The 14,099-nt window shown below is 57.6% G+C and overlaps 1 protein-coding gene across 6 annotated transcripts in view; it reads left to right on the top strand.

Annotated features, from left to right (window-relative positions):
• Positions 1-14,099, top strand: part of SLC6A9 (solute carrier family 6 member 9) — a 31,280-nt gene that overhangs the window by 13,845 nt on the left and 3,336 nt on the right. For 2 of the 6 annotated variants that reach the window (XM_068539721.1, XM_068539722.1), the window contains 10 exons: positions 4,139-4,295; positions 4,879-5,010; positions 5,397-5,667; positions 11,369-11,501; positions 11,695-11,829; positions 11,926-12,029; positions 12,427-12,664; positions 12,755-12,889; positions 12,996-13,095; positions 13,185-13,285. In XM_068539721.1, coding sequence (XP_068395822.1) covers positions 4,139-4,295; positions 4,879-5,010; positions 5,397-5,667; positions 11,369-11,501; positions 11,695-11,829; positions 11,926-12,029; positions 12,427-12,664; positions 12,755-12,889; positions 12,996-13,095; positions 13,185-13,285 — 1,506 coding nt within the window. Of the gene's footprint in view, positions 1-3,362; positions 3,446-4,138; positions 4,296-4,878; positions 5,011-5,396; positions 5,668-11,368; positions 11,502-11,694; positions 11,830-11,925; positions 12,030-12,426; positions 12,665-12,754; positions 12,890-12,995; positions 13,096-13,184; positions 13,286-14,099 lie in introns of those variants that run through there. The other 4 variants (XM_068539724.1, XM_068539723.1, XM_068539727.1 and 1 more) reach the window with 4 other exon arrangements.

Here is a 14,099-nt window from a genome sequence, read left to right as displayed (position 1 = left end):
TGGGAACTAATGGAAAATACAGGAGAGAGTCAGAAATAGCAAATTCCAGGCAGGGCAGAGCTACAGAATATTAGGAGATCTGTTGAGGTTGTCTGTCTATCCCTTGATTTTACAGGTAAAGACGCTGAATGCTGAGAGTGGAAGTGGCTTGCCCAGGGCTGCTGGGGGAGCAGGCTCTAGAATGCTAGGCTTCTAACCCCCAGCGCAGGGTCCCGCCCTGCCAAGCCCAAGGTATAGAGGGAGATCTGGATTCTGCCCTCAGAGCTGAACTGCCTTAATTCCAGGAGTTCATCCAGACCCGTGAATAAGTAGAGGGCAGAGGGCTATGGACAGGACTTACATAAGTGACTGCTCGGTGTGGCTCACCCCTCTAGGCAGGAAAAGGGGTGGGAGGTTGTGAACCCAAGACAGGTCAACGACTGCTTCTAAGGATAAGGGGCATGGAGGGTTTTATATGTGTATGTCCGTGCATGGCAGGCGTCACGGAGGATGATCAGCCAGCCCACCCACACAGCCATGGAAGGCACGCCCCATAGCCTGCATCCTGCCTGGCCTGGGGAAGCTCGGGCACAGGACAGGGCAGGGCAGTGCCCGCCCTGGAGATCGCTCACCGGGCGAGTCAGAGGTGAGGGGGATGGCTCTCCAGGGAGCCCAAGGAGGAGGGGAGCAGCCCAGAGGGGCACCAGGCCACTATGGTTTAATTCACCACCCAGGTGTGAGCAACGGAGGGAGGTAGGGAGAGCAGCGAGGGGCGGACAGTGGGAGGTGGGTGATGGCAGGAGCAGCCTGGAGCCCGGCCAGTCGGCGGGGCCAAGCTGTGTTAGGCAGACAGGCCACCAGTCTGGGTCAGACCATGAGCACAAAGAAATTCTTTCGTGGGCACCTCAGAGCCAACAACCTCTGCAGGGACAGTTAATATCAGTGACACGCCATCCACCTAGCAGATCAAGAAAATGGGAGGCTTAGAATGGGGAAAATTATGCAAGGAGAAAAAAAGTTGTGCAACATTGAAAAAGGCTCACCAGCCTTGGGCGTCGCTGCCAGGGAAGGAAGTGGAGGGGCGTCCCCAGAGGAGGGCTGGAGGAGGAAGGGAACTAGAGCCCCTAGGACCACCCCACCCCCCTACAGAGGGACCCTTCCCTCCAGTGTACTTGGAGGAAGGTTGGCTTCTTCTGTCCTTTGTTGAGCGCTATGCCCTCACCAGCCAGGCTGCCTGCGCATAGCTCGCACTGGAATTAAAAGTCAGAGGCCTAGCTGTGGACCAGGCTCCCGCGGCAGCACCCCAGCCACGGTCCCTGAATGGGGCACCGCAGGGCCGGGGAGCAGCAGATGGTGCTGCTTCTGCCGCGAGCTCCTCACACCACTTGCAGGGCGTCATTTCAGCGCCTTCTGCACAGCAGACCCCTAGTGTTGCCAGTTGCTTCCCGCCGCAGCCCAATCCCCAGTTCCAAGCCCCTGTCCCCCAGGCTCTGGCCTCCCCAGGTCACAGCCGGCAGCGCTGAACTGGTTAGCACAAGGCTCAGGGGCGTGCTGCTCTGGAATGGAGTGACCACTGGCTCTTGAGGGCTCAGGCAAGCTACTGCCTATGGCACTCGGCTGGGGGCATCATCACTCTCCCCGCCCCCTCCGTGCCAGGGAAGCAGCAGACCTCAGAGGTCCAAGTCTGGTCCCGCTGCACTTGGTCAGAGGGCTGGGGCCAGGAGAGAGGCCTTGAACTTCAGGCCTTGGGGACCTCGGTCTCTGCAAGAGGCTTTGCCCTTGCCCAGCCCATGAGGCCATCCTGGACCCTCAGTTGTCTCTTTTACAGCTGTAACCGCTGCTTCGTGACCCCACCCATGTACTCCACAGCTGCCACAATCCCCCATTGTGCCCCTAAGTAAACAAGCCTCGGACAGAATAAAACTGTTATTGTAGGATCAACATATAGGAGCCCTATTTGGCTGGGATTTGTTTGGGAATGGATAAACTACCCCAAGCAGGCCTCACACCCTCTGGAAAAATGCTCCCCTGACCCTGAGGTATTTCTAGGCCTGTCCCAAAAAAAGGCCCTGGGAGGTGGTGACAGGCTTAGGCAGGATTCTGTAAGGACCTGTCACACTGGGACTGGGAGCCGCCCACTCCCAGAGGCAAGGTGGCCTTCAAGCCCCTTCATCAGGGAGGCCTTCTGTGACCTCACCCAGCCCCCAGCCCTGCCCCTTGTCACCCTTCCATGCTCTTGTGACTTGAGAAATTCCCCTTTGTGGGCACATTGAAGTTGCGTATCAAAATTATGTGTTTATCTCATTGATGGCTTACTTCCTCCTGGACTTCTAGCTCTGAGTGGGTAGGGGTGTGTTTTGTTCACTGCTGAATTCCCCGAGCCTGGTGCAGGGCCTGGCACATAGTAGGAGCTCGTAAACCTCCGTGGCTGCATGAATGAAAGTACACAGGCTCTGCCGGTTGGCTCTGCGTGCTCCTTGAAGGGAGCACCACGGTTTCTGGTACTGTGCCCCCAAACCTTCCGGGATGGTATAAGGCTCAGTGTCTTCTCCGGGCAACGCTGGATTGGATGTGCAGGACAAGGGTGTCTGTGCTGTAGTGCCCACGTGGTGTGCAAGCCCAGAGCACCCCCCCCCCAGATGTACCCATTGCGGGAGCAAGGGATGCACGGCTGGGGGGCCACCACCGGGTGCCGGGGCCTCCTGTGCCTGCCTTCCTAAATGGACCTTTCCGGAGGGCGCAGGCCCGGGGAGGCCATTCCTCCCCTCTGCATCTGTTGGTCAGTGTCAGGGTCCGACAGCGTGTCAAAGCACCAGGCCCGTTTGTTTATTGGCCAGTGTGCCTATTGTCCTTGAATATGTCTGTTTCAAGCTGAGGGTCAGCGTCACTGCAGTGCCGCCCCTCAGAGGCCATACGGCTGTGTCTCTGACCCTGGGTGTCCTCCAGGGACGCCTGGCCATTTCTCTCAGGAGAACAGCCCATCTCTGGGAGGCTGTCTCCGTCACTCAAGGGCTCTCTGGACTTCTCTGTTGGTGACTCTTGGGGTCCCTGTCTCTTAGTGAGACACCTCTGACCCCTCAGGCTCTGGCTCAGGGTGGCTCGATTTCCAGCTCACCTGGTAGGGGGTGGAAAGGCCAGGGCATGGGGGAGGGGTGCACTCACTTATAAAGGAACTTACTGGGTTAGTTCCAACGGTGGGGTTAGGGTCCTCAGTGGGGCTTCAGACCACCCAATCCAGCCTCGCAGCTCCTCCAGGCCAGCCCGGCAGCCTTCCCTTGGGGCAAACTCCCTCATCAGCCCCTCCTGACCAGCCTGTCTTCCGCAGCCCGCCTCTTCTCAGCTCAGAGACCCTTTTCTAGAGTCACTCCCTCTGTTTCCCCTAGCAGAGTCTGTCCTCCAAGTCTGGCGTGGTGCCTACAACTCTGGTCTCCTCCCCCCAACTCATGGCCAGCATCCCCCAGCCCAGGTCAGCTTCCCCAGGGCCCCCGCCCCCGTCATGGGCAATATAGGTGGCTCCCCTGGCCCTCCCATCCTGAGCCCCAGAATGCCCTCCCCAGGTCTGGCCCAGCTCAGTTGCTTCCCCCTTCCCCCACCCTACAGCCCTGCCCACCGTGTGCCCCCCGGAAAAAGCCTTCAGTTGGGGGAGGGGTCCGGGTCCCCTCCCCCGCAGCCGCCTGCCATGGGCAGCGTGCTCAGCCTGGCGATGTGGTGGCCGCAGCTGGGGGGGCTGTCTGGACACAGGCCCCTTTGTGCCCAGCCCAGCTTGGCTGCTTGGTATGAGGCTCAGCTGCTCCCAGATCCTCACCCAAAGGGGAGAGGGGAGGCTTGGGAGGGGCTGGCGCTGGGGGGCCCTCAACTCGAGCTCCCTCTCAGTGTCCCACCTCTCAGATGTCGGTAGCAGCTGCTCAGGTGGGCTGGTGCCCCTGGCACAGTGTGCCGGGGGGCTGGTGAGGGAGGCCGGCTTGGCACCCTCCGGCGGCCGCTCCTCCCTCTCCCGTCCTCTGCCGGGCCTGCCTGCAGCTCCTGCCAGCAGAGGGGAAGCCCGGGGTGGGGTGGGGGCCTGGAGGGTCCATGGTGTCCCCACTGGGGGAGGCCCAAAGGGTCAGGCACCGCACATGCAAATGCCTTGCTGATGGTAGCTTCTCTCCTGTTCCCGCAGAATGGTGCTGTGCCCAGTGAGGCCACCAAGAAGGACCAGAACCTCAAACGAGGCAACTGGGGCAACCAGATCGAGTTTGTACTGACGAGCGTGGGCTATGCCGTGGGCCTGGGCAATGTCTGGCGCTTCCCGTACCTCTGCTATCGCAACGGGGGAGGTAGCCAGCGGGCACAGGGCAGGGACCACCCCCGTGGATAGAGCCCACCCCCCAGGGCCCAGCCACCCCTTCCACGGCACACACTCCAGACAGGCTGGCCTCTGGCCCTGATCTCCTTTGCCCCCATCCCTGGCTTAGGTACCCTTTACCTAAGGTGCAGCACCCCGGACCCTGGCAGCCTGCTCCCTCGAGGGGAGGAGAGGTAGAGAAAAGCAACCCAAACTCCCAGGTCTCCCTGTTTTATACTGCCTGTGTTTCAGCAGCCCCCCGCCCAAATGATTCAGGGATATTTGAGGATCTCATTGACTAATGTGTGTGAAATTGCTTGGTTAAGCCATCAAATCCCACCCAAACATGGTGGCTCTGGGCCCTGGGTTTGACTCAGAGCAGACTTCCTGGGAGCCTCTGTCAGGTTCAAAGACAGGTGGTGAGCAGTGTGCCTCAGACTTAGGCTCCGGCCCAGTGCGTGGCACACCCTCCTGGGGGCCCAGCCAGTTGCAAAGGTTTTGTTGTCGGTTCTGAGCAGGAAGAGGGTGGGATTTCCCCAAAGCCGCCCTGAGCCATCCCTCTCCCTGCCCACCAGGTGCCTTCATGTTCCCCTACTTCATCATGCTCATCTTCTGTGGGATCCCACTCTTCTTCATGGAGCTCTCCTTCGGCCAGTTTGCAAGTCAGGGCTGCCTGGGGGTCTGGAGGATCAGCCCCATGTTCAAAGGTGAGGCCTGGGTGGGGTGCGCGCGCGCGCGCGCGCGCGCGCGCACACACACACACACACACACACACGGGCCTCTGGGGACCATGGTGACTCACCCATCTGTATAAACACTGCCAACCCCAGTGGGACACTGGTGTTAACCTGAGGCCCACATCAATGGCCAAGGCCATGGACACATGCTGGGATCCATGTTTACTTGGCCTCCACCCTCTCTTCCTACCACGTGCGTACACAAAGGCCCTTCGCCCCCCAGCCTGCCCCTGCCAAGGCCTTGAGCTGCCTCTCTTGTGGCACCCTATGAAAGCCCGCGTCTTAGGCCCTTCAGAATTAGCCTTGCCTCCTTCAGCTAGATGTGTGAGGCTGCTCCTGCCCCTCCCCTCCCCCAGGTGTGGGCTACGGCATGATGGTGGTGTCCACGTACATCGGCATCTACTACAACGTGGTCATCTGCATCGCCTTCTACTACTTCTTCTCGTCCATGACGCCCGTGCTGCCCTGGGCCTACTGCAGTAACCCCTGGAACTCGCCCGACTGCGCCGGCGTGCTGGATGCCTCCAACATCACCAACGGCTCCCGGCCTCCCGCCCTGCCTGGCAACCTCTCCCACGCGCTCAACCACACCCTCCAGAGGACCAGCCCCAGCGAGGAGTACTGGAGGTGAGGCCCCCAAGGGACCTGGGCTTCTGCGGGGGACTCCTGGCGCCAACACTCAGCCCTCGCTTTGGCCATCAGGCAACCGTCTGCAGCCTCTGGAGGGTACCAGGAATGGAGCGGGCCAGAGGTGCGGGAAGAGGTACAAGGAGTTCACAGCCTGGTTCAGGAGAGGCTGACGCTTACGCAGTGGCAGCAAGGGAGGGAGGGCTCCAGCAGTCAGGCAAGTCTGCAGAGGAGAGTCAGGGAAAAGGGGGATGGCTTCCTGGCGAGAAGAACAGCACGAGTGGAGGCCCTGGGTCCCAGCTGAGCAGGGGCTGGTCCTGAGCCTGAGGGGAACCTGTTGTGATGAGAGTGACAGGTGTGTGGGGAGCTCACGGGCCGTGAGGTAGCCTAGGAGGGAGCACCAGCCCTCTCGGAGAACTTACAAGAATGAAGCACAGACCTAATGCTGCGGAACAGAAGAAGCCGTGGAAGTTTCCTGAGCCCAGGGCTGTCCTCATCAAGCTGTGCTTAGGAAAGATAGCCTGGCACCACTGTGCTCCGTGGTGACAGCGAACGGAGTCTCGGGGCTGGCTGAAGGGAAGCTGCTGCTGGAGGTGTTTGGAACATCTTGTCCCAGCTGGGTGGGTGTGAGGGCACAGCAGGACATCCTGGAGGAAATGCCCCATGTCCTGTTGAGGAACTCATGGGAAGAGGGCTTGGTGGGCTGGTGGGTAGGCCTCGTTCATTCATTCCGCAAACATTTATGGCGTCCACCCTGCCGGGCCCTGTGTGCCCATGGGGTATGCATGGCCCTGAGCCCCGGCCCTGAGGAGTCCACAGTCCAGGGGGGAGATGGGTAGTTACCGCTATTAGGGGCAGGTGCCTCAGTGCAGGTGTGTGCAGGGGTGTGGTGGGTACAGGAGGAGCTGATCAAGAAGGCTTCCCAGAGGAGGGAGGGAGACGTAGAAGGGACTGGGAGAGACGTGAGCAGGTGAGCCGAGGCCAGGAGGTGGCAAACTGGAGCTGGGGTCGGGGGCAGGTGGGACACTGAGTATTGGGACAGAAGAGGCCAGAGGCATCATAAGGTGCAGAGCTTTTCATGCCAGGCTGAGGGTTGGAGGCTTTCTCCACAATGTGATGGAGAGCCGTGGGTGAGCGGCCGAGGCCCCAGTGGTACTTGAAGTCCTAGCAGGTCAGTATCCTCGAAGCCCAGGCCCAGTGCTCAAACCCTGAGGGCCCAGCTTCCCTGTGCCAGCCTCTGTGCTGGGCTATAGGCATTCAAAGATGGTTAAGATGTGGTTACTGCCCTTGAGGCTCGTGGTGGAGACAACAGAGCTGTTGCCTCCCAGTAAGGGGTGGGCAAATTTACCTCTGGGCAGACTCAGTCATTCAGTCACTGGACAGGTCATTTCCTGAGCTCCTAGTAGGTACCAGGCACTGCACTCAGAGTGGGGACAGAGCGGGGAGTAAGAAACAGAATCTGCCCATTTAGGTATTCTGCTATATTTGAGGCATGGTGTGGACTGGACAGCTTGATCTAGACTGGGGGTGAACCTTCTGGAAGCTCCCAGAAGCACAGTGCCCCGCCCATACACCGGAGATGCTCCAGAAGCTCTCACCCCAGGGGCCGTCTGCCAGGGATTCCCTGATGGGTGGGTCCACTGCAGGGCAAAGCTCACGAGATTTTATCCAGTGCAACTAGAGGGGAATTTCCCTCAAAGAAAACTAGCCATGGGTCAGGAGGTCCACAGGGTGGCCAGCTCAACTCTACTCCTCAGCCAGGGCTGGAGCCAGGCATGCCTAAGGAGCCGCTGTCCCAGGCAGGACTCCTTCCTTGAAGGATGGCTCCCTGCCGCCCCCTCCTGGAGAGCCTGGGGAAATGACCCTTGAGAGGGCTGCCTCGGATGGCATCAGCAAGGAGGCGAGGCGAGCAAGCACCCCCATTTCTCGGGCAGCTACTATGTGCCAGGCATATTCTCTTATATGATATTATCCCTGTTTTTCAGATTCAGAGATTTATGCTCAGAGGTTAACGAACTAGGCAGCAATGCTGTGTCAGGATATACATGCCTCTCTGTGCCCGGTGCCTGGTGTGAATTAGGCCAATGATACTCTACAGGCATTCGTGGTCCACACTCTCCAGCGCCCCTCTGAAAAGCTGCACAATCTCATTTGAGCCCCACAGCAATGCTGTTAGGTAGTGGGTGCAGGTTTTATAAAATATTCCCATTTTACAGGTGAACAAACAAGTCAAAAGAAAGATTAAGTGACTCCTCTAAAGCAAGAGAAGCTCCCAGGGCAGATTTCTGAGCCCACGTCTGCCTCTTGCTCACCCTTTGGCCCACAGTCTTCCCCTCCTTCACCACCCCTTCACAATCTTGTCTTACAGTCCTCTGTGTGCTGGTCTAACGCCTGCTAGGCAGGCCCTAAGCTCAGGACATGCCCTCTCATCTCCCCAGCAGACACCTGACACCCAGTGGGACTTGGATCCCAGCACCCCTCTCCCGGTGTCTTCATGGCAGCCCCGGAGCCACACAGACCTCACTCAAATCCTGGCTCTGCCACTTACCAGCTGTGTGGACTTGGGAGGTCACCAAAACTCTCTAAGTCTCAGCTGTTCATCCGTTAAGTGGGCGTGGTTACAACATCATTCTTGTTGTTATAAAGATGCAACATAAATCACTAGGAGCAGTGATGGGTGCTCAGTAAGCACAGTGATAGCCACTGCTGGAAATGCAGTGAAATAGGTTAGGGTGTCCTGTTCTCAAGGTGTTTACCATCTGGTTGGGGAAATTTAAAAATAATGCAGAATAAGTCCAGAGATGTTATGTGAGAGCCAACTTGTAAATATGTGGGGTTCCAAAAGTTTTAAGGTTAGCTGTTTCATCTCAAAAGCACATAGTCCAAAACCAAAACAAAACACTAAATATGGTACCACAAAAAGAAAGGTAGAGTTCATTATTTAATTCCCAGGCTAGCCTTCTAAACTCTTTAAGCCCTCGTGTTATACGCTGGACTCTTGCAATATAAGATAATATAAAGCACTACCAGCTTAACAGATATAATTAGCAAAGTTTTTAAAAAGTCTTTTGAACAAGAAATGGTTTCTTTACTTTGAACGCTGTTGCTCAAAGTAAAGCGACTCTCGGCTGTAGCAGTAGGACCCGATGGCTATTCTGGAAGGCAGAGCCTCCCAACACGATGTACCCTAAATAGTGTGCCAGTCCGGTGGCGCTTGGGCAGCCCAGAGTCCCCAGCCCTGCTGCCTTCAACTTTGAGTGACCTTGTCGATTTGCCCTTATGGGCCAAAAATATTTTTTCTGCGTGCCACTAAGGGAAAAGGATTGGAAAGCACAGCTGCAGGGGTCCAGAAGCCTCTCCTTGGGGGGAACCTCTCCATCCCTTTGTCTTTGGTTCCCCCATGGACTAAGAGCCCGGAAAGATTCCAGCCCAGGGCCTGGCCCGTTGAACAAACCAGCGCTGTGGCGGGAGTTGGACAGGAGAGGGGCGTGTTGGACAGCGCCCTCTGCAGGTCACAATGTGTAAGGCGGCCTGGGGGAAGATTTGAGGCAGAGGAGGCAGGACAAGGTGTTTGCAAGTCTTAACAGCCAGGCAGGCTGACCAAGCAAACACCAAGTCCCAGGCCTGGCAACATTGTCCCATGAGGGGCCGGAGTGACAACCCATCGCAAGGTATTAAACATGTTGTCATGAGGTTTGAGAACTGATTTGGAAAAAAATAAGTAAAAATAGCTAAGACTAGAGGACAGCCTATGAGCTACGCTGAGAGACCCTTGCTGAAAGAAGGGAAAGAAAGGAGCCTGTGTTTACCTAAATTTCTCCACAAATTATCCTAGGTTGGTGTTATGATGCCCATTTTACAGATGAGGAAACTGAGGCTCAAGAGTGTGTCTCTTGCTCATCACTTCTAGCCTGGACAACTCCAGCAACCAAGCCGGCCCCCCTCCAGGTTCTCCCCTTTATACTTCTCAGTCCATTTTCCATGATGTGCATTCACTCATGCATTCAACAAATATTTATTGGGCACTGCTCTGTGCCAGGCACTGTGCTAAGCACTGGGGGATACAACAGTGAACAAAACAGACAAAAACCCCTGCCTTCAGAGGGCAGATGACAAACTAAATAGTAGAATGTACAGTGTGATAGAAAGAGACGCGCTGTGGAGGAAAATACAGCAGAGAAGGCGGTAAGGTGTGCCAGGCTGGGGCCAGGGTGGCAGGTTTAATCAGGTGTGCCAGAGTAGGCCCCTTTGCAAAGAGGACACCTGAGTGAAGACTTGAAGGAAGTAAAGAGGGCGGGAGCCACGTGGACGAGCCCAGCTGCATAATTTGTGGGGCCCAGTGCAGAATGAAAAGATGGGGCCCCTCGTTCAAATGAATTAAGAATTTCAAGATGACAATGGCAGGGCATGAAACCAAGCACAAGGCCCTTCTAAGCATGGGGTCCTGTGTGCGTGCACAGGTCTCACACCCATGTGGACATGTGGAGATTTGGGGAAAGGGTACTCCAAATAGGGAATAGCATGTGCAAAGGTGGGAGCATGCCCGGCACATTTAAGGAACAGCAAGGAGCCCAGTGCAGCTGGAGCAGTGAGCAAGGGGGAGAGCAGGAGGAGAGGAGATCTGAGAGATGGCAGTTAGGGGGTAATGGATCATGTAGGGCTCTGTAGCCACCGTAAGGACTTTGGTTTTTCCATGGCGAGATATGGGAGCTGCTGCAAGGTTTTGAGCCAAGGAGAGACCCTGAGAGTGCTCTTTTAAAAACCCTCCAGAAGCTTCTCATTGTTCTCAGAATAAAATCCAAACTTCTCAGCCTTGACTTCGCAGCTTCTCTTGGTCTGGTCCCTTTCTATCTTCATCCTTCTCTATTCCCTTCCCCCTTCTCCTCCAGCCTTCCTGAGCTACTGACATGCCCACGCGGGGCTGTGCTGGTTCCTGACCCCTGTCCTGCTGCGTGCTATTCCCTCAGCCTGGCATACACTTCCACTCCTCTTCACCCACCTCCTCCCCATCCCTCAAACTTTGGCTCAAGCTTCACCTCTTCCAGGAAGACGTCCAGTGTGCTCCTCCCCATGGGGTTGAGACACTCCTCCCGGCAATGCCTGATCCAGGTCTATATGCCCAGCATCTAGCAAGGGCCTGGCACATAAACGTCCAGTTGATTGAAAGAGCACAGCTGGCATGGCACAGGGCGCCAGATAGAGCCACACATACATAGGTTCGAGTCTGGGCCTGCGTGCTCCGGAGCCTCCATCTTTACTCAGTCCTCCACTGCCTCCCTCTGTTCATCAGAGCTGGAGGACTAGTGTGGGTGAAAAGATCACAGAAGGCTTCCTGGAGGAGGTGACGCCAGATAGGGTGTGTCTAGTCTGGAGGAGAGGGCATTCCTGAGGGGAGAAACACACAAGCAAGGGCCTGGGCTGGGTCTGAGCAGGGACAGGGAGACCTCCACACCCAGGGGCTGAAGAGGCTGGCCCAGGACCAGGGTGTGGCCTGCAGGTGCCCTTGAGGGTCCTGGGAGAGACAGCAGGCAGAGGGGGCTGGGCCTGCCGGGGCTGGCGCCTCACAGACGCTCCCATCTCACATGAGCCAGCTGCTGGGACTTCGTGAGAAAGGAGGGAGCTGCCAGGCTGGGCCCTGGCCTTGGGAGTTTGTTGCTGGGTGGTAGGGCTGGCCATCAGTGACAAAGTATCCCCTTTCCAGGCTCTATGTGCTGAAGCTGTCAGATGACATCGGAAACTTCGGGGAGGTGCGACTGCCCCTCCTTGGCTGCCTGGGTGTCTCCTGGGTGGTCGTCTTCCTCTGCCTCATCCGAGGGGTCAAGTCTTCAGGGAAAGTAAGTACCCCTCCCCCAGCAGGATCTGTGCCCACCCAGAGGTATCCTGCCTCCCCTACCTTGGTTTTGTGTGGAGGGGTGGGTGGGGGAGTGATGAAAGGATATGGGAGGGGACGAGGGACCAGAGGACCAGTGGTGGTTGAGGGGGCAGGAAGAGCCCGAAGGAGTCCAGCGGGGCCGCTCTCGCACCCAGGTGGTGTACTTTACGGCCACATTTCCCTATGTGGTGCTGACCATCCTCTTCATCCGTGGCGTGACCCTGGAAGGAGCCTTCACGGGCATCATGTACTACCTGACCCCACAGTGGGACAAGATCCTGGAGGCCAAGGTGGGCTGTGGACGGAGGGGGACCTAGAGGGATGGGGAGAGGCAGAGAGGTGCCAGCCTCTGACCACAGGTCCTCACCGGCCCATCCCTCCCGCAGGTCTGGGGGGATGCCGCCTCCCAGATCTTCTACTCGCTGGGCTGCGCGTGGGGCGGCCTCATCACCATGGCTTCCTACAACAAGTTCCACAACAACTGTTACCGGTGAGACTCTCCCTTCCAGCCCTGGGGCTGCCCCCAGTTCCTACCCTCTCTGCAGCCTGACCCCGGCTCCCCCAGACCCACCAGATCCCGTGCAGCCTCCTGGCCCACCAGGGCCCTCCCTTCCACTCACGGCCTTGAGATCCTGGCAACGCTGGGTCCGGGTCCAGCCATTGCAGAGCTTTGGCAGAAGAGAGAAGAGGTGAAGACAGTGATGCCCCAGGGGTCTGTGAGGACTCAAGAGCCTCAGGCCCACTTAGAGAGGCCCAGAGCAGACCAGAAAAGAGATTGGGGGCACCTTTGTTCCTAGAAGTTTCTCTGTCTCCAAGCCTCTTGGCCCAAATCGGGCAGGGGGAACTAAGCTGCGTGTCCTGACTCTGCCTGTTTTCCTCCCCATCAGGGACAGTGTCATCATCAGCATCACTAACTGTGCCACCAGCGTCTATGCCGGCTTTGTCATCTTCTCCATCCTGGGCTTCATGGCCAATCACCTGGGTGTGGACGTGTCCCGCGTGGCAGACCACGGCCCTGGCCTGGCCTTCGTGGCATACCCTGAGGCCCTCACCCTGCTACCCATCTCCCCGCTCTGGTCCCTGCTCTTCTTCTTCATGCTCATCTTGCTGGGGCTGGGCACTCAGGTACGAGGTGCAGGACATGGGCCTGTGGCTTGGGGAGGGAGGAGGCCGGGGCGGAGGTCAGGCCCCTGCTCTGATGGCTGTATCCTGCAGTTCTGCCTCCTAGAGACGCTGGTCACGGCCATTGTGGATGAGGTAGGGAATGAGTGGATCCTGCAGAAAAAGACTTATGTGACCTTGGGCGTGGCTGTGGCTGGCTTCCTGCTGGGCATCCCCCTCACCAGCCAGGTAAGAACCGAGGGAAAGGCTGGGCCGGAGTTGCCAGGGTATGGGGGTTAACAAGGGGGGAGTGTAGCCTCGGGCACCCTGGACTCAGCTGCCCACTGGCCCACAGGCAGGCATCTACTGGCTGCTGCTGATGGACAACTACGCGGCCAGCTTCTCTTTGGTCGTCATCTCCTGCATCATGTGTGTGTCCATCATGTACATTTACGGTAAGTGCCCAAGCTTACATGGCCTCCTGTGTCCCGGCCCTTGGCCTGCCCACGCTGTCCTGCGGGCCTGCTGACCTCCCTCTCTCCAGGGCACCACAACTACTTCCAGGACATCCAGATGATGCTGGGATTCCCACCGCCCCTCTTCTTCCAGATCTGCTGGCGCTTCGTCTCTCCAGCTATCATCTTTGTAAGTTCGTCAGTGGTCCCTCCCCTGCCGCCCTGTGGCAAGCGTCCTTCTCTTGGGAACCAGCAAAGGGAGAGCAAGAGCCCATCCATCTGGCCAGAGCTCCCCATGGAGGCTCCACACCCACACAAATCTGGCCACTGGGAGTCCGAGCAAGGTTGCGTAGAGTCAGACAGGTGTGTGGAGACTCAGAACCACCCAGGCCCTGGCCTTGGGTTAGGAAGGGGGCACAGGGTCCTGTATTTGAAGACAGTGCCCAGCTTCGGAAGGGGAAAGCAGGCTGGCAGCAGCTGAGAGCCGGCCCTCCCTCCCTGGTGTTCCCGCCTGGCATTCCCAGAGGAGCCTCGGGAACCATGACTGACACTGGCGTCAGCCTCCGTCAGCCTCGCGGAGCTCCTGTCTCCAGTCCCTGATAGCCGAGGTGCTCGGAGTACTCCGGGTATGTGGTGTGAATGCGTGTTCCAGAAGCAGGTTGTACAAGTCAGATGTCAGCTCAGGATCCGGGACACCCTCGTAAGCCTTCCAGGCACTGGAGTGGGCCGGCTTGGGAGGGGGAATTCTGGGTTTCCACCAGTATTCAACACCTGGGAAACTCCCATCAGGGAGCTGAAATGGTGGAGGGAACTCCCACCATGGCCGGGAGCCATATATCAAGTCATGTGATACAACTCTCCAAGGTATCGTTATTATCTCCACTTTACAGATGAGGAAACTGAGGCACCGAAATGTTAAGTAATTGATCCAAGGTTACACAGCTTCTAAGAGGCAGAGCCCTCATGCAAAGCAGGTAGTCTGATCTGGAGCCTGTGTGCTGGGC

Source organism: Eschrichtius robustus, chromosome 3, assembly GCF_028021215.1.
Source record: "Eschrichtius robustus isolate mEscRob2 chromosome 3, mEscRob2.pri, whole genome shotgun sequence".
Lineage (NCBI taxonomy): Eukaryota > Metazoa > Chordata > Mammalia > Artiodactyla > Eschrichtiidae > Eschrichtius > Eschrichtius robustus.
The sequence above is the reverse complement of the archived record's forward strand: the minus strand, read 5'-3'. Positions and strand labels throughout refer to the sequence as shown.